Raw genomic sequence first — 23,228 nt, 5'->3', positions numbered from 1 at the left:
GTCTCTGTTGTGGAGGGCAGCCTGGCGGTACTTGGGGCCTAACTCCTGACTCGGTGCTCAGGACTCACACTGGGTGGGGCTCCTGGGACCATAGTGGGCGCTGGGCCTCGGACCTGGGTCAGCCACACGCACTGCAATCGCTCCCCTCCCCCGCTGTGCGAGCTCAAACTGTTGGTCTTGGGCCGGAGCCATAGCCCAGCGGGGAGGGCATTCGCCTTGCACACGGCCGACCTGGGTTCGATCCCCCGCATCCCATATGGTCCCCGGAGCACTGCCAGGAGTAATTCCTGAGTGCAGAGCCAGGAGTCAGCCCTGAGCATCGCTGGGTGTGAAAACCTTTTGGTCTTCAGGTAAACAAAGGCTGCAGCGCCCTGGCCTGGGCATCCTGGGGCGGCCCCTGTGGAAGCTCCCTCTCCCGTCTCGACACCCGTGCGCACACGTCTGAAAAGCAGGCCCAGCTGGCGGTCACCTCCAGCCCTGTCTCAGCATTAGTGACAACACACACGATGGGCACAGCCTCGGGGACGCTTCCCCACAACCGTGTGTGTGTGTGTGTGTATAAATGTGTATGTGTGTGTATGAATGTGTGTAAGTGTGTGTATGTATATGTGTGTATGTATATGTGTGTGTATGTATATGTATGTGTATGTGTGTGTACATGTAAGTGTATATGTGTATGTGTATATGTGTATGTGTGTATGTTTGTACGTGTATGTGAGTATGTATAAGTGTATGTGTGTGCACGTGTGTGCATGTGTGTATGAGTGTGTATATATATGTATATGTGTGTATAAGTGTGTGTATGTGTATGCACATGTGTGTATGTGAGTGTATATGTGTGTATGTGTGCATGTATGTGTCTGTGTGTACATGTGTGCATGTGTGTGTTTGTGTGTGTATATGTGTGACTATATGCAAGAATGTATGTGTGTACATGAATAAGAATGAATGTGTATACACGTACACGTGTATATGTATGTTTGTGCATATGTATGTATGTATACATGTGCATGTGTGTATGTGTGTACATGTGTACATGTGTGTATGAGTGTCTATGTGTGTGTATAGGTATGTGTGTGCACGTGTGTGTTTATGTATATGTGTGTATGTATTTGTGTATTTGTATGTGTATGTACATGTGTGCCCCTCTCAGAGAGCCGAGCCTGGCAAGCTACCAAGAGTATCCCACCCGCACAGCAGAGCCTGGCAAGCTACCCGTGTGTATTGGATATGCCAAGAACAGTAACAATAAGTCTCACAATGGAGACGTTACTGGTGCCCCCTCGAGCAAATCGATGAATGGGTCAACAGTGCTACAGTGCATGTGTGTATGTATGAGTGTATGTGTATGTGTGTGCGTGTGTGTACATGTGTGTATGTGTGTGTATGTTAGTGTGTGTATATGTGTGTGAGTGTGTATGTGTGTATATGTCTGTACGTGTCTGTATGTGTGAGTGTGTCTGTATGTGTGTGCATGAGTGATTGTGTGTGTGTGTGTGTGTGTGTGTGGCGGGCTTCTGGCTCCTGAGACTCTGGGAAGCAGGCTGAGGTCTGTGTGGAGGGGCTCTTCGCAGACCCCCAGGCTGGCCCCAACAGGAGGCTCCTGGGCACAGCACCGGGCCCTGGGCTGCTCAGACCCAAGTTCAGAATCCCAGACTGGCTGTGGGCTGGCTGGGGGAGGGGCAGGGGGCTGCGGGTCCAGAAGCCCACACCCTGCCACCATCCCACTGCCTGGCCGGCTGACGTCACCCCGCGAGTATCCGCCCCGGCCGCCCCAGGCATTCCCGGGCAGGGGCCACACAGGCCCCGGCCGCCCCTGAGCCCCCACCCCCAGCTCTGCCCACTGGAATTTGCAGGGGGGAGGGGCGCGGAGTCCCTGGAAACCCTCCCACAGCTCCTGCTGGCCTGGGCTCCTGGGCGGCTGCAGGACAGGGCAGTCACCACCCAGAAGGTGACCTCGAGGCCGGCCGGAAGTGACCTCGTGCCCCGGGGCCCACGACAACCCAGGCTCACACCCACGGGGTCAGGGAGCCTGAATTTCCGGCACGTCTGTTTTAGACACGTCGTGTCTCGGGAAAGGGCCCACCAGCCGGGGCGCTGGGGCGGCCGCCCCCTGTGCAGCCTCAGTCTCTGCCGGGGGCCGCAGGCGTCCACGCGCCCAAGGCGGGTCACTGCCACGGCGCAGGCAGCCCGTGCTCAGCTGCCCCCCTCGTGGGGCCTGCGCCAGGGCCCAGGGTGGGGTGTGGGTTCCCCATAACCTGGGCTCAAGGTTCTCACGGCCACGCTGCCGGGAGGGCGGGCGCCAGGGCCAGACCCCACGCGTGTCTCCCGGTGCTCCCTGACCCGTGCCCCAGCCGGCAGTGCAGACGGAGACGTGGCCCACAGTGGGGCCGGGACCACTGGACACAGTGTCCCTCTCCTCCTGCCGCGGCCCAAACACAGGGCACGGAACGATGGCCCTCCACGGCCGGAGCAGGCGGCAAAGGCCAGGGCGGCTGGGAGACCAGACGCGTGTTGCAGAAAGTCTCTGGGATGAGAGAGAGGGAGAGAGAGACAGAGACAGAGACAGAGAGACAGAGACAGAGAGAGAGGGAGTAAGAGAGAGGAGAGACAGACAGACAGACATGGGGAGAGTAGACAGAGAAGAGAGAGGGGGAAAGAGAGAGAGACAGAGACAGAGACACAGAGAGACAGAGACAGAGAGACAGAGACAGAGAGAAACAGAGACAGAGAGAGAGGGAGCAAGAGAGAGGAGAGACAGACAGACAGACATGGGGAGAGTAGACAGAGAAGAGAGAGGGGGAAAGAGAAGAGAGAGGGGAGGAGAGAGGCAGAGGGAGGAGAGAGGAGAAGGAAGAGCTCCGCGTGGAGAGAGGGAGGAGGGCCCGCGGCTGGGGGTCCGTGGGGGTTGTGCCCAGTCCAGCAGGGCCCGCGGCCCGACAGTGCCCACCGCGGCCGGGACCAGGCCTTATCTGTGCGGCCCGAGCACAGGTAAACAGCCCCACACCTGTCCTTGGCCCGGGTCAGGAGCTGGGCCAAAGGTAGGCGCGGGCGGGGCCGGGACTTTGGCCCACAGCTGCGCGTCCCCTGGACACTTCCGGAGGGTGACGGGCTGACGGCCGCCCCGGGCACGGGCCGAGCACGCCCGCTCAGGCAGGAAGTCCTCCCTCATGCGAGCCGAGAGCCGGGTTTCGGGGTGCGCCTGGCCCGCGCGCTCCCGAGCTGCAGGCAGTGACGCACGCCCCTGCGGGCACCGCCACCAGCTGCCACCCGGCGCCCTGCGTGCCCGTGCGGGGCGGGGCTGCCGGGGCTGCGTGCCCGGCTGAGCACTGCTTCCTCGTGGGGACCAAGGCCTCTGGCCGGGCGTGTCCCCAAGTGCTCGCTCTGATGCCCCCCAGCGAGATGCTTCACCAGCTCAGGGAGCCGGGCGGTCCTCGGGGACAGCAGGGAGGGCCCGGCCTGCCGGCCCAGAAACGAAGAAACGGGCAGAGGGACCCTGCAGCCGGGCGGGCGTCTGCCTGGCACACGGCAGACTGGGGTCGACCCCAGCACCCCAGACGCGCCCTGAGTGCCGCCAGGATCCCTGAGCACCCCCGGGTGTGGCCTGAAACCCAAAATACAAAAGGAGGAACGGCCACAGGCGAGCGGCCACAGCCCTTCCCTCGGGGGCGCCTCCCAGTGGGGTCCGAGTCTCTGCCGCACACACTTGGCCACAGGCTCTCCTGGGTCCCAGGAGCCCGGGAGGGCGTCAGGGCGGGCACTGGAGAGGCGAGTGTGGTCTCAGCAGCGGTGGCGGGGGCTTAGGGGGTGGCTCACAGTGCAGCACCTCCGGCAAAGTCTCCCCTCCTTGGGGGCTCTGCACCCGCCCCCTCCAGTCTAAAGGTCCCTCTGTGCCGCCGTTGGCCGTGACCCTCCAGACTCCAGAACGGCGCCTCCCGGCCATGTCGGGAGGGTGAGCGAGGAGGGCGGGCAGGTGGGTGGTGGGGGTGGGCAGGAGTGGGGGCAGATGGAAAATGGAAGGGCAGAAGGCGAATGGGCGGGCCAGGGTGGGGGATGGGGCGGAGAGTGTAGGTGGGGGGATAGGCGGAGGTGGGTGGGTGTGTAAGCAAGTGGGTGGGTGGAGAGTGAGCAGAGGAGCCGTCAGCTGGGAGCTGGGTGCTGGGTGGGTGGGAGGGTGGATGAGGAGGCAGAAGGGTGAGTGTATGGGCGGGTGGGGGTGATTGGGTGGGGGTGGGCGAGTGCGTGAGTGTGTGGGAGGGCGGGCGGAGGGTGGGAAGCTGCCTCCAGCTGCCCGAGTGGTTTCCGGGCCGCCCGCACAGCCCACTGGCCCCTTCGCGACCCAGATACCCCCAGGGATTGTGCGGCTGCCGGGCCCCGAAACAGTCCCCGAGACTCGGTTCTCCCCGCGGGCCCCGTCCCCACGACTCAGCTGTCCGCCCGAGCTGCAGCCGCGGGCCGGCGTCTGGCCGACGCTGTCTCCCAGCCCCGCTAGGTCTGCCTGCAGCTGAGGGCGAGTCGCTGCTCCCAGGCTCCCGCCAGCCGAGAGCCCGGCAGCCCCGACGTAGGCTGGGCCGCTTCCCCGCAGGACAGCCAGTCCGGCCCGGCCCCCTTCAGCCAGTGCTCGGGCCGCAGCTGGGAACGAGATCTGAGACGCCGCCCTCGGCTGTGAGCGGCTCAGGGCTGGGGGACCTTCTGGTTCATTCCATCCAGGCCGTGTCTCAAGTGACGCTGTGTACCAGGCTGGTGCCAGGTAAGATGCCAGCGAGACCAACACGGAGCAGGAAGGGGGAAGTGCCCCGACCGCCCGGGACAAGACTCGCACTGGCTCCTTCCCTGGAGCAATGTGCGCACGCATGTGTATGTGCATGTGTGTGCGTGCGTATGTGTGTTTGTGCATGTGTGCATGTGTATGTGCATGCCTACGCATATATGCATGCATATTGTGCACACCGGTGTGCGTGTGTGCATGTGTATGTGCATGCATGTGCACACATGTACATGTGTGCACGCATATGTACACACATGTACATGTGTGCACGCATATGTACACACATGCACGTGTGCGCACGTGTGTACGCATGTGTGCATGTGCGTTGTGCACTGTGCATGAGCACAGCACCCCTGGAAGGCTGTCCCAGATAGATGTGGGTATGTAGAGAGGAAGGGGGGGCGCGCCCGGGTAAGAGGCTCATGCCAGAGAGCGAGAGAGCGAGAGAGCGAGAGCCTGCCACAGAGCCGGCCTGTGGTGGGTGGCAGGAAATGTACAGGTGATGGGCCGGTTTGGAACACTGTATGACTGAAACCCAAACATGAACAGTTTTGTAACTCTGTATCTGACGGTGATTTAAATGAACACCTAAATAAAGGAACAAATAAATAAAACGAATCTCTCCAAAGGGAGGGGACAGACTCATGGCAGCCTCTAGAGCACTGTCAGGCCCAGGCCGGGGTGAGGACAGACGGAACAATAGACTTCCTGGCCCCGGGAGAGCCTCTGCTTCCCTCCCCGCTCCTGGGGTGCCTTCCAGATGTCCTGCTCCCCCTTTCTCAACCCTGGAACCGTCAGTGGCCGGTGCTCGCGGGGCTGTGACAGGAGCCGGCGTCTCTCTCGTCTCTCGACTGGGCAGTGGCGACCCAGTCAGTGCAGTTGGGAAAAGGAAAAACAGGCCGTCCGGGTCGCAAAGCGTGTAACCCAGGGGACACGATCCGGCACAAGGGAAACCCCAGGGACCCCGCAAAACAACGGAGAGAATTAACGGCCAAGGAGTTGGTGTCACGGGAACACAGACAGGCCCGAGGGGGAAGAGGCCGGGAGTGGGCGGGGTGGCAGTGCAGGGGGTAAGGCACGGCCCCCGAGCCCACCAGGAGTGATCAAAAAAATCAACTAAACTCTTGAGATGTTCGCAATAAACAACCTGAAAACAGTCATTTCCCCACGGGGCAGGGAGCGTGACTCTGGGCAGCTGGGCTTGGTCCCGAGTCACGAGAGAGAATCACACCCATGGGCAACAGTGCACACGTACCTCCCCACACCCCAGAGACACTGTAAACACGGGCAGGTTTCTTCTAGAGGGACAAAGGCTGCTCTCCTGAAACAGTCCTGCCGGAGGACGGAGAAACCCCCCCCCCCCGCCTGCAGGGTGCTGGAGGGCGGGCGGATGCACCCGGAGGCAGAACGAAGGGCCCGGGAGGGAAGTTCACGCTTCGGACAGAAGGTGCGGGACGCAACCCAGTGGAGAACTGGCAGCTTCTCCAACACGTGGTCACAGAGCAACCTGACTTGTGTGCGGGTGACAGAAAACCCCAGAGGTGGGGCTGGAGCACTAGCGCAGCGGGGAGGCATTTGCCTTGCACGTGGCTGACCCGGGTTCCATTCCCAGCATCCCATATGGTCCCCTGAGCACTGCCAGGGGTGATTCCTGAGTTCAGACTGAGTTCAGAGCCAGGAGTAACCCCTGTGCATTGCCAGGTGTGACCCAAAAAGCAAAACAAAAAAAAAAAAAGAAAAGAAAAGAAAACCCCCAGAGGGCTGGGAGACACCTCGAAGTGTGACATGGCCAGCGCTGGTGCCCCCCCCCACCCCACCCAGCCCGTGCCTGAAACCTCGCTCCCACGAAAACCAAGCCTAATGCCTCGTCACCATCAGTGCTTCAGAGAACCTTCAGAGGAGGAATGGAAGAAATCTTTTAACTCTGGAGCTAGGCAAAGAATATTCTTAGACGTGATGTCAAAAGATTACTGTATGGGGGGGGGGCGGGAAGCAATAATTTGGGTTTCAGTCAAAACCATTTTTCTTGTTGGGTCACGCCCGACAATGCACAGGGGTCACTCCTGGCTCAACACTCAGGAATTACTCCTGGTGGTGCTTGGGGGACCCTATGGGATGCTGGGAATCGAACCCGGGTTGGCCGCATGCAAGGCAAATGCCCTCCCCGCTGTGCTATCACTCCAGCCCCCAAACCACATTTTTCTAGCAAAAGGCCCTGTTGAGAAGTCCAGCTACAGGGAATGACCATGCTGGACACGGTCTGAGGGTTGAGTAATAAGGGACATTCTTCATATCCCTTAACTGCTTTTACTTTTTCAGTATCAATATTGCAAACCACAATGCCCAAGAGGGGTGGGGGGGAGAGAGACAGAGACAGAGAAGGAAAGCACCTATGGGAGGCAGGCAGGGATGGGGTGGGGGGAAACCCGGGGACACTGGTGCTGGGAAATGTGCACTGGTGGAGGGATGGCATTGTGTTGGAACATGGTATGACTGGAACTCAATCACGAACAGCTTTGTAAGGGTTTATCTCCCAGTGATTCAATAAAAAAGTTAAAAAAAATCCTCTTTCTTTGAAAATAGACTAGCTACAGATTGAGGAAAAATACTTGAAAACCACTTATCTGACTCCTATCTAGAGTATATAAAGAAAAAACCTCCACCCAGGACCGCTGAGCACTGCTGAGACCCCCAAGACCCCACTCATAACTGAAATGTGCTATGCTTAGTGTAGCTACTGCTTATTTACTACATTTACTCCATTCCACGTTAGGGATTCCACTGGGGGGGCATAAAATCTCAAAACTTTCAGCGGATGGAAACAGTGCGGCTGCACTGTCAGTCAAACCAGGATGGCGAACACAGCAGGCAGTTCACCAAGGAGGAGGAACTGGCAGTCCTGAGATGTCGCAGGACACAGTGCCTGGGGTGGCCTGCTGGGAAGGTGCCACTGTTCCTGCACAACGGCAGAACGGACGTTCCACAGTCCCTGGGTGCACATCCCTAAACGGGTTAGAAGAGTAAAGTTTCATAAATTGGGGGGAGAAAAACAATCCATAAATACTGTCACTTTGCTCAGCAGTGCCCCCTAGTGGAGACCACCTAAACGCAAAGGGACGTGACATCAGTAATAGGAAATGTGACCAATGTGCACGCGCACGCGTGTGTGTGTGGGGGAGGGGGGGAGAGTGTATGTGTGCTTCAGAGGCATCATGGACCCAGACACAGTTCCAAGCGACTTATCAGTAATAGGGAACATGGACGTGTGTGTGTGTGTGGTGGGTGTGTGTGTGTGTAACGGGTGTACGGTCCGAGTTACAGGCACCAAACTCACATGGAAGTGCTAGCTGGATGCTGTGCTACCATCTGAGGAAGCCCCTTTGCTCTCTGGGGAGGCGGATTGTTCTAGACTCGGCCTCACACACCGCGAGAGCAGCTCTACCGCGAGCTTCATCTCGCCTCGCAGACGAGAACTTCTCAAAGTCGGAGCAGCAGACAGCCCCAGCACGATGCGGAGCGGGCCAGGACACGCCCTGGCACAGTGCTCGTGTGGCCCTGGTGGCCTGAGCACAGATGGGCGAGAGCACCCGTCAGGCCTGTCCCCGAGACCCAAACTTAGAGTTTTCAAAGTTGGGACCAGAGTGATGGCACAGCAGGGAGGGCGTTTGCCTTGCACGTGGCTGACCTGGGTTCGATCCCAGGCATCCCTTGAGGAACCCTGAGCACCGCCAGGAGTAATTCCTGAGTGCAGAGCCAGGAATCAGCACCGAGTATCGCCGGGTGTGACCCAAGAAAGGACAACAAAGAAAGTTTTCAAAGTGTAGAAGGGGATGTGGGACTTGGGTACCGAGGCTAAGCTTTTCTGAAACCCCAGGTACAGCAGACCCGTGCCTGGGCCTCCGTGCCCAGTGTCAGGCTGGGATGGCAGGGCTGAGACAGGGGCCTGTGACGGGGGAGGCTGGTGCGAGGGTCTTCTGTCCCCCACACATCGCGCCTTCCGCCTCTCCACAGGTAGAAGACAGCTGCCGCCAGAGGGGGGCTGAGGTTCCTGCTACACGGTATAAGGTGGGCGGGAGGGGGCGTGGGCGCGGGCACCTCTGGCCACAGCTGTCCCGACGACTTATCGGCTCTGCTCTCTTCACGGCTGGCGGACAGGCCACCGGCCCAGCAGTGACCTTGGTCTAGGGAAAGGGAAGGGCGGATGCAGTGCACTGAACCGCAAGCCCTCTGCCCCGCACACACGCCATGCCCGGGCCCAGGACCGGCAGAGAACAAAAACTGGTGCGTCCCCCGTACACACGGCGAAGTCAGAGGGCGTGTCTGCTGTTTCCACTCGCGGCAGTGACCACCCCTCTGCCACCCACCGGCCACGGCTCTCCTCGGGTGGCCTGAGTCAGGCTTTGTGACGCCGGGAAAGCCGCACGAGGGAGGCGGTTATTTCTAGGCCCCGGCCCGCGCTGAGCTGGAGGGGCGCTCCCGGGCCAGGGAGCGTCTGTCAGACTATCACGGGCCGAGGGACCCTGGCAGACACCTGGTCACTCATCTGCTGGGACTGCGAAGCCCCGAACCCAGTGAAACAGACACGCCAGATAAATTACAACACTTTACTGCAGCATCGGCAAAGTCAGATTTCTGAAGCTGGTGAAGATCGGGCAGCATTTCCATGTGAAATGTTACAACTTTACAGGTTTTGTTTCTTATTTAATTCTACATGCAGAAACGGAAACATGGTAAAAGAAAAAATGTAAAATTGCTAGAAAGAAAAATAGATGTAATCAAGTTGTGGCCTCCAGAGGTGCTCTTGAACTAAAGGTGCTGTGCCTACGGGAAAGCCAACGGAAGGCGCTATCCTAAGAAATGAACAGTCTCCAGAGACAGACTAAGGACCCCCGTTTCTACCAGTGGGGGTGGGGCGGGGGCGGGGCGGGATGTAGGGCGTGGGGGGAAACAAAACAAAAACCAAAACAAAACAACAAAAAAAACAAAAGCAAAATAAAAGCGCTACTATTTCCATACTTAGTTTCGAGACAGAGCTGTAAACCCAGAAGGTCAGCACAGTCTTCGGCCCGCGCCTCGCTGCCCGGCGCCCTGCTCTGCTCGGCCTGGCGGGCGGCTGGTCTCAACGATACTTACGCGGGGCTCCACTCCCTGTGCTGAGGCCGGCCCGCACCTCCCTAAGCATCTCACCCCACGCTCCCGGATGCCAATAGTCCTCACACCTTCCCTCTACCCTAACAGGCAACTGTGTATTACTGACTCTGAGAGATGAAACTCATTTTTTTTTTCCTCCCTCATCCCTTGTTCCTCTTGAAACCAATTCCTAAACCGAAGCCTTCCTGCCGGTTGTCTAGTGTTTGGAGACCTCTGTCACTTGGTTGTCCTGCACGTAAGTGTTACTAGAAGGTTTGACGCTTGCTCTGTGTTTCTCTACCGCAGTCCTGGAGCCCCCCAATGTTTCTTCTTCCAACACGGGATGTTTGATTCAGAGACGCTGTAACTCAGGTCAAGGGTAAACTCAGGGTCACTTCCCCCATGCCATTCCCATCACAACCGCTTCTTCTCCGACTCAAGTCATCTCACTGACGCGTGGTGGAACTGCGCAGGTGTGGAGTGAACCATCCCATTCCCGACGGCCACTCTGAGAGATTAACCCTCACATGATTTCCATTTCAGAAGGCCGTTGTGCCTCGTCTGGAAGCCTTGGCTTGTTCCGGTGTTGGCAGAGGCTGCTGTTTCCGCCTCGTGGCCCCAGCCTGTCCCAGGTTTAGATTCGCGACTCTCTAGACCGCCATGCTGAGATGTGTCCACTGCTCTCATCCACCATCCACAACATCAGATACAGGACCCAATGGAACGACACGTGCTGCCGGGTCAGCGTCTCCTGCAGGCACAAACGGCACCGTTAACACAGCCGCTGGCGGCGCGCCCCAGCCCCTCCCCGTGTCGGCGTGAAGCACAGAAGCTCTCACCAGGGCACCGAGGCCACTGTACACACGTGACCAAAACGCTCCCACGGAAAGATGTGGGAACCACAACTACACAGGAGCTTTAGGGTGACTCTGGGAGAGATCTGGATACACAGATCTTTCTCCTTTTATATATAAAAAAGAAGTAAAAAACAAGAGCACCTTTGATGACCCGGACACACAAGCCCAGGGCCCCAGCAGGGCCAAGGGGCCGGGCCGGGCCCTCTGCTTGGGGCCTTTCGAAGGGCTGCGGGTCCGGGGCAGACACCAGGCCTGGGCAGTGTCCCCTAAACTGGGATGCTGGAGTCTCTCTGTCCATCCAGGACGAGCCCTCACTTGGAACAGGATCACTGGAGGTGTCGGCAGCTACGACCACACTGAGCAGGACACACCGCACAGACCATACGGAACAGCTTCATAAACGGGGACGTCCAGCACACACGCGCACACGCACACACACACTCTCACACACATGCACGCATACACACACACACACACACACACTCTCACAGAGCCACCCAAATACACAAGCACACACACACAGAGCCACCGGGGATACACACATATACATGTTCACACACAAACACACAGATACTCTCTCACATGCGCACACTCACCCTCTCACACAGAGCCACCTGGGCACACACATGGACGGGAACACACACACACACACACACACACACACACACACACACACACACACACACACACACACTCGCACTCTTACAGAGCCACCCGGAGATAAGGGTGAACCCAGGGTGTCGAGTGAGGCAGGCCTGGGGATTCCAGTGCTCAGACAGGCCATGGCTGCTGACCTTGATTCCAGCCCCGAGCAAGGTGCCCAGTGCTGTGCTCCAGCCACCCAACCTTTGGTGCCTGGCTACGACAGCCTGGCACAGCCCGTTTCTCCCAAGGCGAGTGACCCTGGTGAGGAGCGCGCCAAGAACAGAGCGAGGACCAGCCGCGCTGGCGTTCCCGGCTTAGGCCGCAGAGCCCAGGACGGGGCCGAGCCGGGAGCCAGGCAGGGCGGCCTCGGGCCCTGGCCCAGGCGCAAGGCTCCGTCCTCTCCGTGGCGGGCAGACGTGGGTCTCCTCCCCCCAGGAGGGCTGGCGGGCCACACCCCGGCCCAAAGCCAAGCCGAGTGTGACCTGCGACCAGCCCGTGTCTGTCTGGGGAAGGAGCTCGGGGATCCCAGGCTACTGCAGGCGGGTCAGGGTGACGGCCTCAACACCCCTTAAACGACAATTTCCTTATCTGCCGCGTGACAGCATTTGACTCATTTAAAAAACAAAACACTAGTCGGAGTCAAATCAGCCGCACGCCAGATGTGAATCACAGGAGCTGGTTTCCGGGGAAGGGCGAGCAGGCGCCTGCATGGTGCTGCCACACCGTCCTGGGCACCCCAGAGCGACCCCACCTCCTGTACGGGGTCCCAACAGTGGCCGACTCCCCTCCCGCCACACCTGTCCTTGCACGACTCCACGTCACCGAACACGCGGGCCAGAGACGCTCCTGGTCCTCGGCTCATACAGCCACACCCTCGCCGCCCCCGACACGTGTGCGTGTGCGTGTGTGTGTGTGTGTGTGTGTGTGTGTGTGTGTGTGTGTGCGCGTGCGCGAGACAGAGAGGGAGACAAGGACAGGGAAAGAGGGGAAGAGAGGGGGAGGGGCAGGGCAAAGGGGGAGAGCGCGTGAGCGCGTGCAAGCGTGCATTAGCCATCCAGGATCTCGCTCATGCAGAGCATGTGCTCCCCCACAGTGCTCCCCCGCCCTGCCAGAGCCGACTGAAGTGGGGCGGACACGGAGAGGCCATGTCCAGAGCTTCCGACAGGAAAGGCAGTGCACGAGCAGGAGGCGGGCGCGGGCGTGGGGGAGGGCGGGTGCCGGAAGGGCCCTGCCGACGGGGCCTTGCTCACCACGCACTGGTCAGTCTCCCCAGCGCCTAGCGACGGCTACGGAGATGAAACAGTGACTGAGCGAGGGGACAAGGCCCAGGTGTGGGCACCAGGTGGCCAGAGGGCAAGGTCTGATGACACGCATGTGACCGGAGGCGGAGAGGGCGCCTCCAGCGGGACCCGTGGGGTCAGGGGTCACACAGCAGCTGAGGAGCAGCCGGAGAAGCTGAGACTGACCGGGTGGCAGACACCAGGGGCTGCTGGCCTTGCAGTCTGATGCCGAACGAGATCAGAGAGGGCAGCAGGAAGCCCTCACTCAAGGGCACTGACCTTGCACAAGGCTGACCCGGGTTCAATCCCCAGCACACCCTGGGGTCCCCTGAATGCACCGAGTGCTCCTTGAGCACAGAGCCAGGAAAAAACCCCTGAGCACTGCTGGGTGTGACCCCCCTGACACCCCCCAAAAAAAAACCAAACCAAAAAACTCACTATTGGCTAAAACCTGAGTTATCAATGGTCAGAAAAGAATTTAAATAATTTTATTCCTGAAAAACAGACAAATAAGGTGCAATCAGGGAACATGTGGAAATCCTTCTAGAGTTTTGATCATTAAATAATTTACAGTTAAAGAATATTGGCATGGGAGCCAGAGGGATAGCACAGCGGGTAGGGCGTTTGCCTTGCACGTGGCCAACCCCAATTCGATCCCCGGCATCCCATGTGGGCCCTGAGCACCACCAGGAGTGATTCCTGAGTGCAGAGCCAGGAGTAGCCCCCGTGCATCGCTGGGTGTGACCCAAACCAAACCAAACAAGAAAGAGAATTGGCAGAGATCCCAGGAAGCATTTAGAAAGCACAGCACCTGGAAACAGACTCAACCTTCTAGCCTGGAAGGCTGGCAAACAGGTTGTTAGGTGCTGGGACCATTACGAAGACTTAGCACTAACTGGGCGGTTTCTCTCCAGCGCATCTGTAAGAACCAGTCCTCCATCAAGGTCAGGAGAGAGGAAACACAGAGTCCGCTCCGAGACTGAAGCCAGCAGTGCGGCTGGGCCGAGACTTCCAGACACCACCTTGCCGGGTTCTGGCCCCACAGGCCTTGGATCCGGCCGGCTCCGGGCGCCCCCTCCCCGCCTCCTTCTCCGCGAGCGGCCACCTACCTCCCACCAGTCTTAAAGATTAGATCCGCATTAGGCGCTCCCTTGGGGTGCTGGTAGCGAGGCCGCCGCTCCCGGTTGGTGTTGGCTGGAGCCGGGCGCTGGGCGAGAGACTGCAACATCTCTGTGGTGGGGAGAGAGCAGGAGAGGTCAGACTGCGGGGAGCCCCCCGCCGGCCACGCACCCGGCCCTCGGGATCGAGCTCTCTGGGCCCGCCAGGCGGTGCCCTGAGCTTGCTCCGGCTCTGCTCGGGGGCTCGGGGGCCGGTGCGTGCCCGGGAGTGGACCAGCCTCCACCACGCGCGAGACAAGCCCACCCCCGGTGCTATCTCTGCAGCCCTCAGGGAACTCAGTTTTTTAGACACAGACTGGTGGGGCACTGAGAGGGTCCAGAGGTGACGGAGTCGGGGCGCCAGCAGTGAGCACCCGATGCTCCTCTCAGCACCGACTGTCCCCTGGGTGATCTGAGGCAGCACTGACGGTGCGGAGAGCAGGCTGGCACGCTGGTCGTGAGCACAGACAAGGCTGGAGTCCAGCTCTGCCAGCTCCTAAATACAGGACTTTGGGTGCAGCCTATCCCGACATATAAAATGGGGACGATCATGAACGCGCTTCCTAAAGCCACCGCAAGGACTAAATGCCGAGACGTCCACAGAGAGCGGAGGGCGCGGCCCAGGGAGACGCATGCGCACTGAGCACAGCTCACTACGCAGAGCACCGGGGGAGGCGCCCGGCCCTCAGAGCAGCACCAGGAGTGACCCCTGAGCACAGGGACGAGCCCCACTGCAACCCAAACAAACAACAGTGCAAGAAAGCTGGCGGTCAGCTGGGAGAGCAGCTTCTGGAAGAGAGACTGACAGACAGACACCGGGACATCTGTTCCTACAACCACCTCGGTCCCCAAGGGCAGCCCTGAGGTCTCTGGGTCACGGACCCAGGTCAGCCCTTGAAGGGATGTGAGCACCCTCACACGGGGAGCACCAGACGCCAGAGCCCAGATTCCCAAAGAGCCAGAACAAACGGGACCAGCAGCATGAGACGATTAAAGATTCGATGATTTCACTGCCAAGTGCAGCGCTAACGCGGGAGCAAACTGAATGGACGAGGGAAACCCATTTCCGTTGTGACGGCAGAGTGGGCCTGGGGCCCCCTCGCCCGCCACGAGCCTCACCCTGGTAATCTTCCTGCTCCTGCCGCTCGTTGATGTCGAGGGTGAGCTTCTTCATTCTCATCCTCTCCTCTTGCTCCGCTTGCTGCTGGCTCCAGTGATTCGCAGCAAGTTGGGAAGACATGGGGACGTTGAGGATCTTGAACTGGGAGAAAACAAGAGTCACGAATGGCCCGAGCAAACGAGGAGATTCCAAAGAGAGCGAGATGATTAGGAAAAGGGCGTCTTTCCTCCCCTGTGAGACGGGCTGGGGCAGCCCTGGCCGAGAGACACACGGGGACTGGGCGTGGAGGGCAAAGCCTCCGAGCTCACGGGCGTGAGAGCGGCATCAGCCTTCGTGCATCCTGGCGGGCTGACGTCCTGCTCCCCCCTCTGGCACGAGACCCTCCTGCCGTGAGGCAGCGGCGGGCTGGGGAGAGGAAGAGGCCAGCAGCTGCCGCCTCTCAGTCCTGCTTCTGCTACCGGCGAGTTGATCTACGTGATGCCTTTAGCAGGACGCCCCTGCTGAGGACTGCGAAACCCTAGAAAGTTAATCAAGCCCGCCAGGAGTGACCTCTGAGGTCAGGGCCAGTTACACCGAGCACCAACGGGTGTGGCCCTAAACCCAAAACCCCGGACACCAGGCCAGACACACTGAGATGAAAAGCTTTAAGTGTGGGTTTGGAACCAACTTACTGTATTTCATAAACCAACAAATGGTTTGAATTTCATATTATATAACTGCAATTTATAGGTATTAGCTACTGAAACTCTTGAAAATACTAGAGTGGTTTTATAAATTTTGTTTTAAATGACCAAAACATCTTGTTATTCTAGTTATTAGCAATCTTTTAACTTGGAAAAGAAGGAACAGTATTTATGCTGAAGGTAGGCTCCAGACGGAACACAATGCCCACTCAGTACCTCTACTCAAACCACAACACCCAACAGGAGAGAGGGAACAAGAGGGAGAAAGAGCCCTGCCAGAGGCGGGGTGGGAGGGTTCTGGGGTCATCGGTGGAGAATGGGCACTGGTGGAGGGATGGGCACTCAAGCACTGTTTGACTGAGACACAAACACGAAAACATGCAAGTCTGCAACTGCGCCCTCATGGTGATTCCCTAATAGAGAAGAAGAAACAGAAACGACGGCTTTATCCTTTCTTTTCGACTCATTCCACAGGTACAGTTGTTTCCTGAACTGCTGCCGAAGCCCGCCCGCCCGAGCACCACGCTGGCGCCCGCGAGCCGCCCTTCCCCGCAGGGCCCGGGAGGAGACGCGGGTCACGGCTCTGGCAGGACGGCCACGCCAGAAGGGCCAACACCCGAAAGGCAAATAAAGTAATAAAAATCAAAACAAAATACACTTTCTTTTCCAGACCACAGAACGCTGGTGATATTTCTTCAATGTTCCTAAAACCCAACGCGTCCCAGAATTCCAAATAAAGCACAGGAATTAAAAACTGACTTGGAACTAAGCACTCATCTTTCACTTCCTAATTGATGATATTTAAAAAAAACAGTAATTTCTAGAAAATTTAAGGACCGAATTCTATATTTTAAGAAAAACAGACTCTCTGCCATCGTGGGGCACAGGGTGACACGGGTCACACAGTCCATGATCTGTTCACTAGAAACAAACACACTCCTGACACGCAGCCCCAGCTGGCACGAACACTTAGAAGTCAGTCTGCCGAGAGCTGCTCAAAGCCCCACTGTTGGTGGAACCAGTTCACGCCGGTTCCCAGGCCCCACGTAAGGGCTGGGGACAGCAGGCAGAGCCCACCGCGCCACCCCGGGAGCTGGGGCGCGGACAGCAGCCCCACGACTCGGCTGCTCCATCGCCACGGCAAGGGTGTCATTCTACGCCCCTGCAGACAGGGCCAGCCCAGCTCGGAAGGGCACGGCGGCTCCGCAGGCCGCCCCACGCCCCCCTCTCCGTGCCGAGGCAGGCTGGCGGAGGGCTGGGCCGATTTATTTCCCTAAGAAACTGATCTCCAATGTGATGCCTGAAAGGGCAAAGTCGGGCTAAGAGAGCTCCGCGCCCCAGGGCCGAGGGGTTGCAGTGCGACCCCCCCCGCCCCCGGCAGTGGTCCAGAGGCGCCCCCGGGTCAGGAGACGGGCAAAGAAAGTGCCCACGCTGGGGCTGGAGCAACAGCACAGCGGGGAGGGCGTTTGCCTTGCACGCGGTCGACCCGGGTTCCATTCCCAGCATCCCATATGGTCCCCGAGCACCGCCAGGGGTGATTCCTGAGTGCAGAGCCAGGTGTGACCCAGAAAGAAAAAAAGAAGTGCCCAGGCTTCCAGCCCTGGCACGGCTGGGTCTGAACACCAAACCGTCGGGGCCACAGACTGGGCTGACTGGGCACAGGCCAGAGGGCCCCGGGCCACCGCCGGAGAATCAACCAAACAAAAGTCTTATTCTCGATTTTTCTAGGGGCTGAACGGCACGGGTAGGGAAATGCCAGCCCCTCGCCCGCCCTGAGGGCGGGAGGGGGCAGAGCGCGTCTGAAGCTGGGACAACCCCCGCCCGGGCTGCGGAGGGCCCTCGAGGCTGGAGGCCAGAAGCCGATGTGGGATGAGGGGCGCGGCCCCCCGGGCCACTTGCCGGGCCCCCATCCTGCTCTCAGACACGCTCCTCTGCGGGGAAGGCAGCGAGACGCCGCATGGTGCTGGCCGAGAGGAGGGAGAGACGGACGCTCGCCAGCGGCCCCCCCTGCATCCCGACCTCCCGCCTCACCACCTCCTCGGCGTCCGCTCTCGCTCCCTCCGTCCCTGCCGCCCTCTCCACTGCAGTGGAGTCCCGGGGTGGCTGCTGAGCAGGGCAGAGGCCAGGGACTTCACTCCTCTTCACTCCCTCCCCTGTGCCCGAGTAAACGCAGGACAGCAGGGGGACACCACACCTGGGGGCCAGGACGGGAGACCCGAGGGCCAGGGCCAGCTGGGGACAGCCGAGAGGCCCCGTGGGGAGACGGGGCTCTCACGCACAGCTAGCCAGGAGTGCAGACCACACTGGACAGAGGGCAGCGCAGGGCGGGGTCGGGCCACTGTCCCCGGGGGCCACAGCAGACAGGCCCGGCCACTGTCCCCGGGGGCCACAGCAGACAGGCCCGGCCACTGTCCCCGGGGCCGCAGCATACAAGCCCGGCCACTGTCCCCAGGGGCCACAGCAGACAGGCCCGGCCACTGTCCTGGGGGCCACAGCAGACAGGCCCGGAGACTATGAGCGGGACAGAGCGAGTGACTCCGACGCGGGTGGGAGGGGGCCGGCAAACCTCCCACTCCGGGTTCTGGCTCGGACCCTTCCTCGCTGCTCAAGCACTCTGGTGCTCAGGAGCCTGCGCTTCTGTGCCAACACGTCCCAAGCAGTGACCATCTGTTAATGGCCACCGGAGCCATGACAGACACCACATTTCACAGAACCAAACATTAATTATCAGATGTACCATGAAGACCCCCGGAGCCCAGCCACAGCCATGCTCAAGGCCCCTCTCCACACGTTCGGACGAGCCTCATGCATGAAGGAACCGGCAGAGGAACCCAGGTGAGCGGAACCTGAGGCTGAGATCTCCAAGGCTGCTCGGATTGGGACTGGGCCTCTTTCACCCAGATCCCCCATTTTCCAGTAGCTAAGCAGTCACACCCAGGGACTGCCCCTGGCACCATGTAATCCCACCAAAGGCCAACATCCAGAGACTATAAAACCAAGCTCCCAGAAACGCGCGGCCACATCGCAGCCTAACATCTAATATCCGACAGCCTTCTCCCTCTTGGAGAACCTGGCAAGGTGCCGAGAGTTTATTGCCCAGAAGGGGGAGAGCATGGCAAGCTCCCCGTGGCGTATTCATATGCCAAATACAATAACAATGATGGGTCTCATTCCCTGACCCTGAAGAGCCTCCAATGTGGCACTGTTGGGAAGGACGAGTAAAGAGAGGCTGCTAAAATCTCAGGACTAGGACGAATGGAGACGTTACTGGGCCCGCTCGAGCAAATCAATGATCAACGGGATGACAGTGACAGTGGTACAGTGACCGTGATTTTTTATGCCACATAATCTTTTTAAAGGATACCAATTGCCACAGATTCCATTGACTCTTTTTTTTCCCTTTTTGGGTCACACGCAGCGATACTCAGGGGGTTCCTCCTGGCTCTGCACTCAGGAATTACTCCTGGCAGTGCTCGGGGAACCATATGGGATGCTGGGGATTGAACCCGGGTTGGCCGCATACAAGGCAAACACCCTCCCCGCTGTGCTATGGCTCCGGCCCCTCCATCAACTCTTACGAGGAGCTTAATTTTAGAAATGAGAAAGCAAAAGGAACTTAAAAAAAAGGACCTGGCAATGAACAATCTACCCCGAATCTGATGAGGAAGTGGCAGTGCGGCTGCCACCTTGCCTCTGCAGCGTGTCGGACCCGGGGCAAAGCCGCTGTCCAAAGCCTCAGCATCAGAACCATGGCCGGCACCTGGCAGACACTCAGTGACCACTTGAAAGACAAATGCAAGAATCCCTGAGTCAGAAACTAAAAGGCCAGGAAAGGGAGGCGAGGGTCACCTGGTCTGAGGTCTGTCAGGATCCAGCTTTCCTTTCAAACCTGAACGTGGGGATGCCTCCCCCTGGGGGGTTCTGTATCTGCTACCAGAACACGTACACTTCAGAGACGGCCTCGGGGCCTCGGTGGTGCTCAGCTGGAAGCTGGTCCTGGTGGTGCCTGGAGGGACACCCGGTGCCAGGGACTGACCCTGGGCCGAGACCCAGGGACGCCTGCTGCTTCTCCCAGCGCCTGGCAGGCGAGGACTTCTGCCACCGGGTGGTTCACGGCCAACCCTCTCCCTCCGCAGGGGACGACAATGAGCCCCGGGAAACAGCCAGCGCTCAGCCAACCGGCAACCCAGCGGTGAACGCAGACAGTTCCTCACCTGCTGCTTATTGCCTTTTCTTGTTAGCATGACAAACGGCATCGTATCTGCAGACTCCGCCTCTCCCTCCCCCCCGCCAAGGGGGGGCCCTTTCCTCAGCTGGCTTTTGAGGTGCAGGGGAATAGCGACATCAAGCTGGTGCACTTTAACAGATTCACCACTCCGTTGCTTACAAATAGAAATGGAAAAAAAAAGACACCAATAAATACTTCAAAACACACAACTTCTATGTACATACAAAGCACAAAACAATTCACTCACAGTTCTTTATTTCTAAGAACTGCCGCCACTGGAGCGAAAGCAACCTTTCTGAGTGCAGATGGAACTAAGGACCCCCAGCCCCTACACCCCCCTCTCCTGGCCATGCAGAGCGCCCACCCGCCCAGGGCAGGGGAGGGACAGAGGCTGGGCGAAGGCACAGCCAGCGGACTTGCTTAGTTCTATGTCTCCTGGTCACATACGCTACCCTCTCTCAGAGACACTCAAACCCACACGCGGAAGGCAGGCAGGATGGGCAAAGAGGGCAACGGGCTCCTGCAGGCAAGGCCGAGAGGGCTGCAGGGTCGCACGCGGGTCTTTTAGGAGCGATATTTACTACCTGGAGATTCTCTAGCATCATCTTATCCAGGGCCTGAATGAAGTCTTCATCTTCCACGCACGGCACATGTTTAAGTCCACCTCCTTTAATCATGACCTCCTTTGAAAAACAAATTATGCCAGAGTTGTTTTGTAGAAGGCTTTGTTTCATGATAACTCAGACAAAACACGGAGTAAGTAAAAACTGTAACACTATTAGTCACGAAATTAAAAAGTTCGTCGAAAATGAATTTCCAAAGATTTATTTCCCATCATCCAAAGCAACACGCCAGTGGCTAAGGGCGCCATACTCACAGTATTCTCTTCGTCGGTCTCATTCTCCTTATTGGAGTCTGTGAGGTAATCTGTGTTCTCCTCCTCTTCCTCCTCACCTTCATCATCGTCGTTATCGGAACCCTCCTGAAACAGTCTCAGGTTAACAGGGCACCCCGAGAAGGTCACGGCATTTTGGCTTGTCCTGGCCGGGCGAGCTGCTCGGGGGAGTGTGTGCTGGGGACCCGAGGGCGGGCACCGCTCCTGTCCACCTGCATCTCTCCAACTCAGGTGGAGACCTGCGCGAGATCCCCGGAAGATTCTAGAACTTGTGTGCGCCTGTTTACTGCGCTCATGTTTCAGCCTTGTATGCCATCTGCCTACAAGGGGAGGGGCCCACCAGACCCTGCTACAAGCTCCTCTGAACAGCCGAGGTTCCGGAGCCTTCTGTGACGTCTCCCCTGACACTAACTTGAGACTGGGTGTCTCACAGCCCTGCTTTACTTCCCGGAGACGGGCGCCAAGCTCACGGCAGCACCAGCCGACAGCAGTGGCCCTGCGTCCTGGAGTGACAGCAGTGGCCCTGCGTCCTGGAGTGACAGCAGTGGCCCTGCGTCCTGGAGTGACAGCAGTGGCCCTGCGTCCTGGAGTGACAGCAGTGGCCCTGCGTCCTGGAGTGACAGCAGTGGCCCTGCGTCCTGGAGTGTCAGCAGTGGCCCTGCGTCCTGGAGTGACAGCAGTGGCCCTGCGTCCTGGAGTGACAGCAGTGGCCCTGCGTCCTGGAGTGACAGCAGTGGCCCTGCGTCCTGGAGTGTCAGCAGTGGCCCTGCGTCCTGGAGTGACAGCAGTGGCCCTGCGTCCTGGAGTGACAGCAGTGGCCCTGCGTCCTGGAGTGACAGCAGTGGCCCTGCATCCTGGAGTGACAGCAGTGGCCCTGCGTCCTGGAGTGACAGCAGTGGCCCTGCATCCTGGAGGACCCAGAGAGGGAGCTCGCAGGCACCTGGCTGTGCTTGGCTCTGCCCCCGTCTGCCAGGAGGCATCTCTGTTCCCACACCCCTGGTGGCGCAGGGTATGAACCAGAGCCTCACGGACACAGTCTTCAATCGGGCGCCATCCCTGGGCCCGTCCCCCTTTAGTAGGACAAAGGAAGGCCCAGAAGAGTGCGGCGACGCACGTGAAGACTCACTGCTATCAGTGACGGGGAGAAACCCCTCAGCGCCCCTGCCCGCCCCCAGGAGAGTCCTGTAAGACAGGACTGGACACGCCTCCTCGTGCTGTCCCAAAAGGTGCAAGAAAGGCAGCAGCACACAGGGAAGGCTCAGTGTCTGCCCGGCTACCCCCAGCGCCACCCCCTTTCACAGCATCCACAAAATATCTAGAGTCCAGCTTCTCCTCCTGAGCCAACAGAAGATCATTTCCGCCAGGAAGCAAATGCTAATCATCGAACATTTACAGATCACATAAAATTAGAACTAAGAATTAATTACTGGGGGCCCGAGTGATAGTAGAGGGTAAGGTGCTTGCTTTGCATGTGGCTGACCTGGGTTCGATCCCCAGCATCCTATACGGTTCCCCAGGCCCCACCAGGAGGGAGCCCTAAACACAGAGCCAGAAGTCCGGAGCACCTCTGGGTGTGACCCCCACCCCAAAAATTTACTTATTAGAGACATTTTTAGCAAAGTACAAAAATGAATGCATTCTTCCCCCAAAATGTAGGAACTTAGTTCTGTAATTCAAAATTAAATTTGCAAAAGAGAAACACCTAATTATGTCTTTGGAAAATGTAATCATTTACCATTAAAAAGGTTTTTCTGATTCAAAAACAGGGTAAGAGCTAAGCTACAAATACATTAACATTTCTTTTCTTCTTTGGGGGGAGGGGCTGGGTTTGAGCCACATCTGGTGGTGCTGAGGGGGCTGACTCCTGGCCCTGCGCGCAGGGGTCTGCTCCCGGGAGACTCAGGGGGACCATGGGGTACAGGGGACTGAGCCCAGGCCGGGCACATTGGGGCCAAGCACTTGCCCACGATCCTCTCTCTAGCCCCCAAACCTGGACACTTCTCAGCCACAGGAGTCGGGGTGCAAGCATCCGAGGGGCAGAGAGCCAGTGTGGCGGTGGGCTCGCCCGCCCCCAAGGCTGCCAAGTACTGCACGCGCACAGACCAGGGAGACAGGACACACGGACTCGCAGCCTGGGCCACAGCCTGGACTACGCTGAGCACGGGAGCAGCACCTCTTCCTCCGGGTCGTTCACTTCACTCTCGTTCCCAGACTGCTCCTCCGTTTCCGCGCCTCCCTCCTCTTCCTCCTCGTCGTCATCAAGGTTCTCCCCTTCTGGCATCGAGTCTTTGGAATCCTTATCATTCACGAGGCCTTGAAATGTGGGAAAGTAGAGAAACACATTGGAGAGGCGAAGAGACCGTTTCAACACTGGCACTGGCTGAAGCTACGCCCAGGGCTGGAGTGCCAGGACAGTGGACGGGGGTGGTCTGGCCAGTGGCCGGCCAGGAGCCCCTGGGTGACAC

The 23,228-nt window shown here is 58.7% G+C and overlaps 1 protein-coding gene across 3 annotated transcripts in view; it reads right to left on the bottom strand.

Annotated features, from left to right (window-relative positions):
* Window positions 1-9,358: 9,358 nt before the first annotated feature.
* UPF2 (UPF2 regulator of nonsense mediated mRNA decay) overlaps window positions 9,359-23,228 on the bottom strand; it is a 78,774-nt gene continuing 64,904 nt past the window's right edge. For 2 of the 3 annotated variants that reach the window (XM_055146861.1, XM_055146860.1), the window contains exons 17-23: window positions 22,937-23,076; window positions 20,746-20,850; window positions 20,450-20,551; window positions 19,855-20,022; window positions 14,957-15,098; window positions 13,790-13,910; window positions 9,359-10,649 (exon numbers count right to left, since the gene is read on the bottom strand). In XM_055146861.1, coding sequence (XP_055002836.1) covers window positions 10,640-10,649; window positions 13,790-13,910; window positions 14,957-15,098; window positions 19,855-20,022; window positions 20,450-20,551; window positions 20,746-20,850; window positions 22,937-23,076 — 788 coding nt within the window. In that variant the 3' untranslated portion in view covers window positions 9,359-10,639. The remainder of the gene's footprint in view (window positions 10,650-13,789; window positions 13,911-14,956; window positions 15,099-19,854; window positions 20,023-20,449; window positions 20,552-20,745; window positions 20,851-22,936; window positions 23,077-23,228) is intronic. The other variant, XM_055146862.1, reaches the window with a different exon arrangement.

The sequence above is a fragment of the Sorex araneus genome, chromosome 9 (genome assembly GCF_027595985.1).
Source record: "Sorex araneus isolate mSorAra2 chromosome 9, mSorAra2.pri, whole genome shotgun sequence".
NCBI lineage: Eukaryota > Metazoa > Chordata > Mammalia > Eulipotyphla > Soricidae > Sorex > Sorex araneus.
The sequence above is the reverse complement of the archived record's forward strand: the minus strand, read 5'-3'. Positions and strand labels throughout refer to the sequence as shown.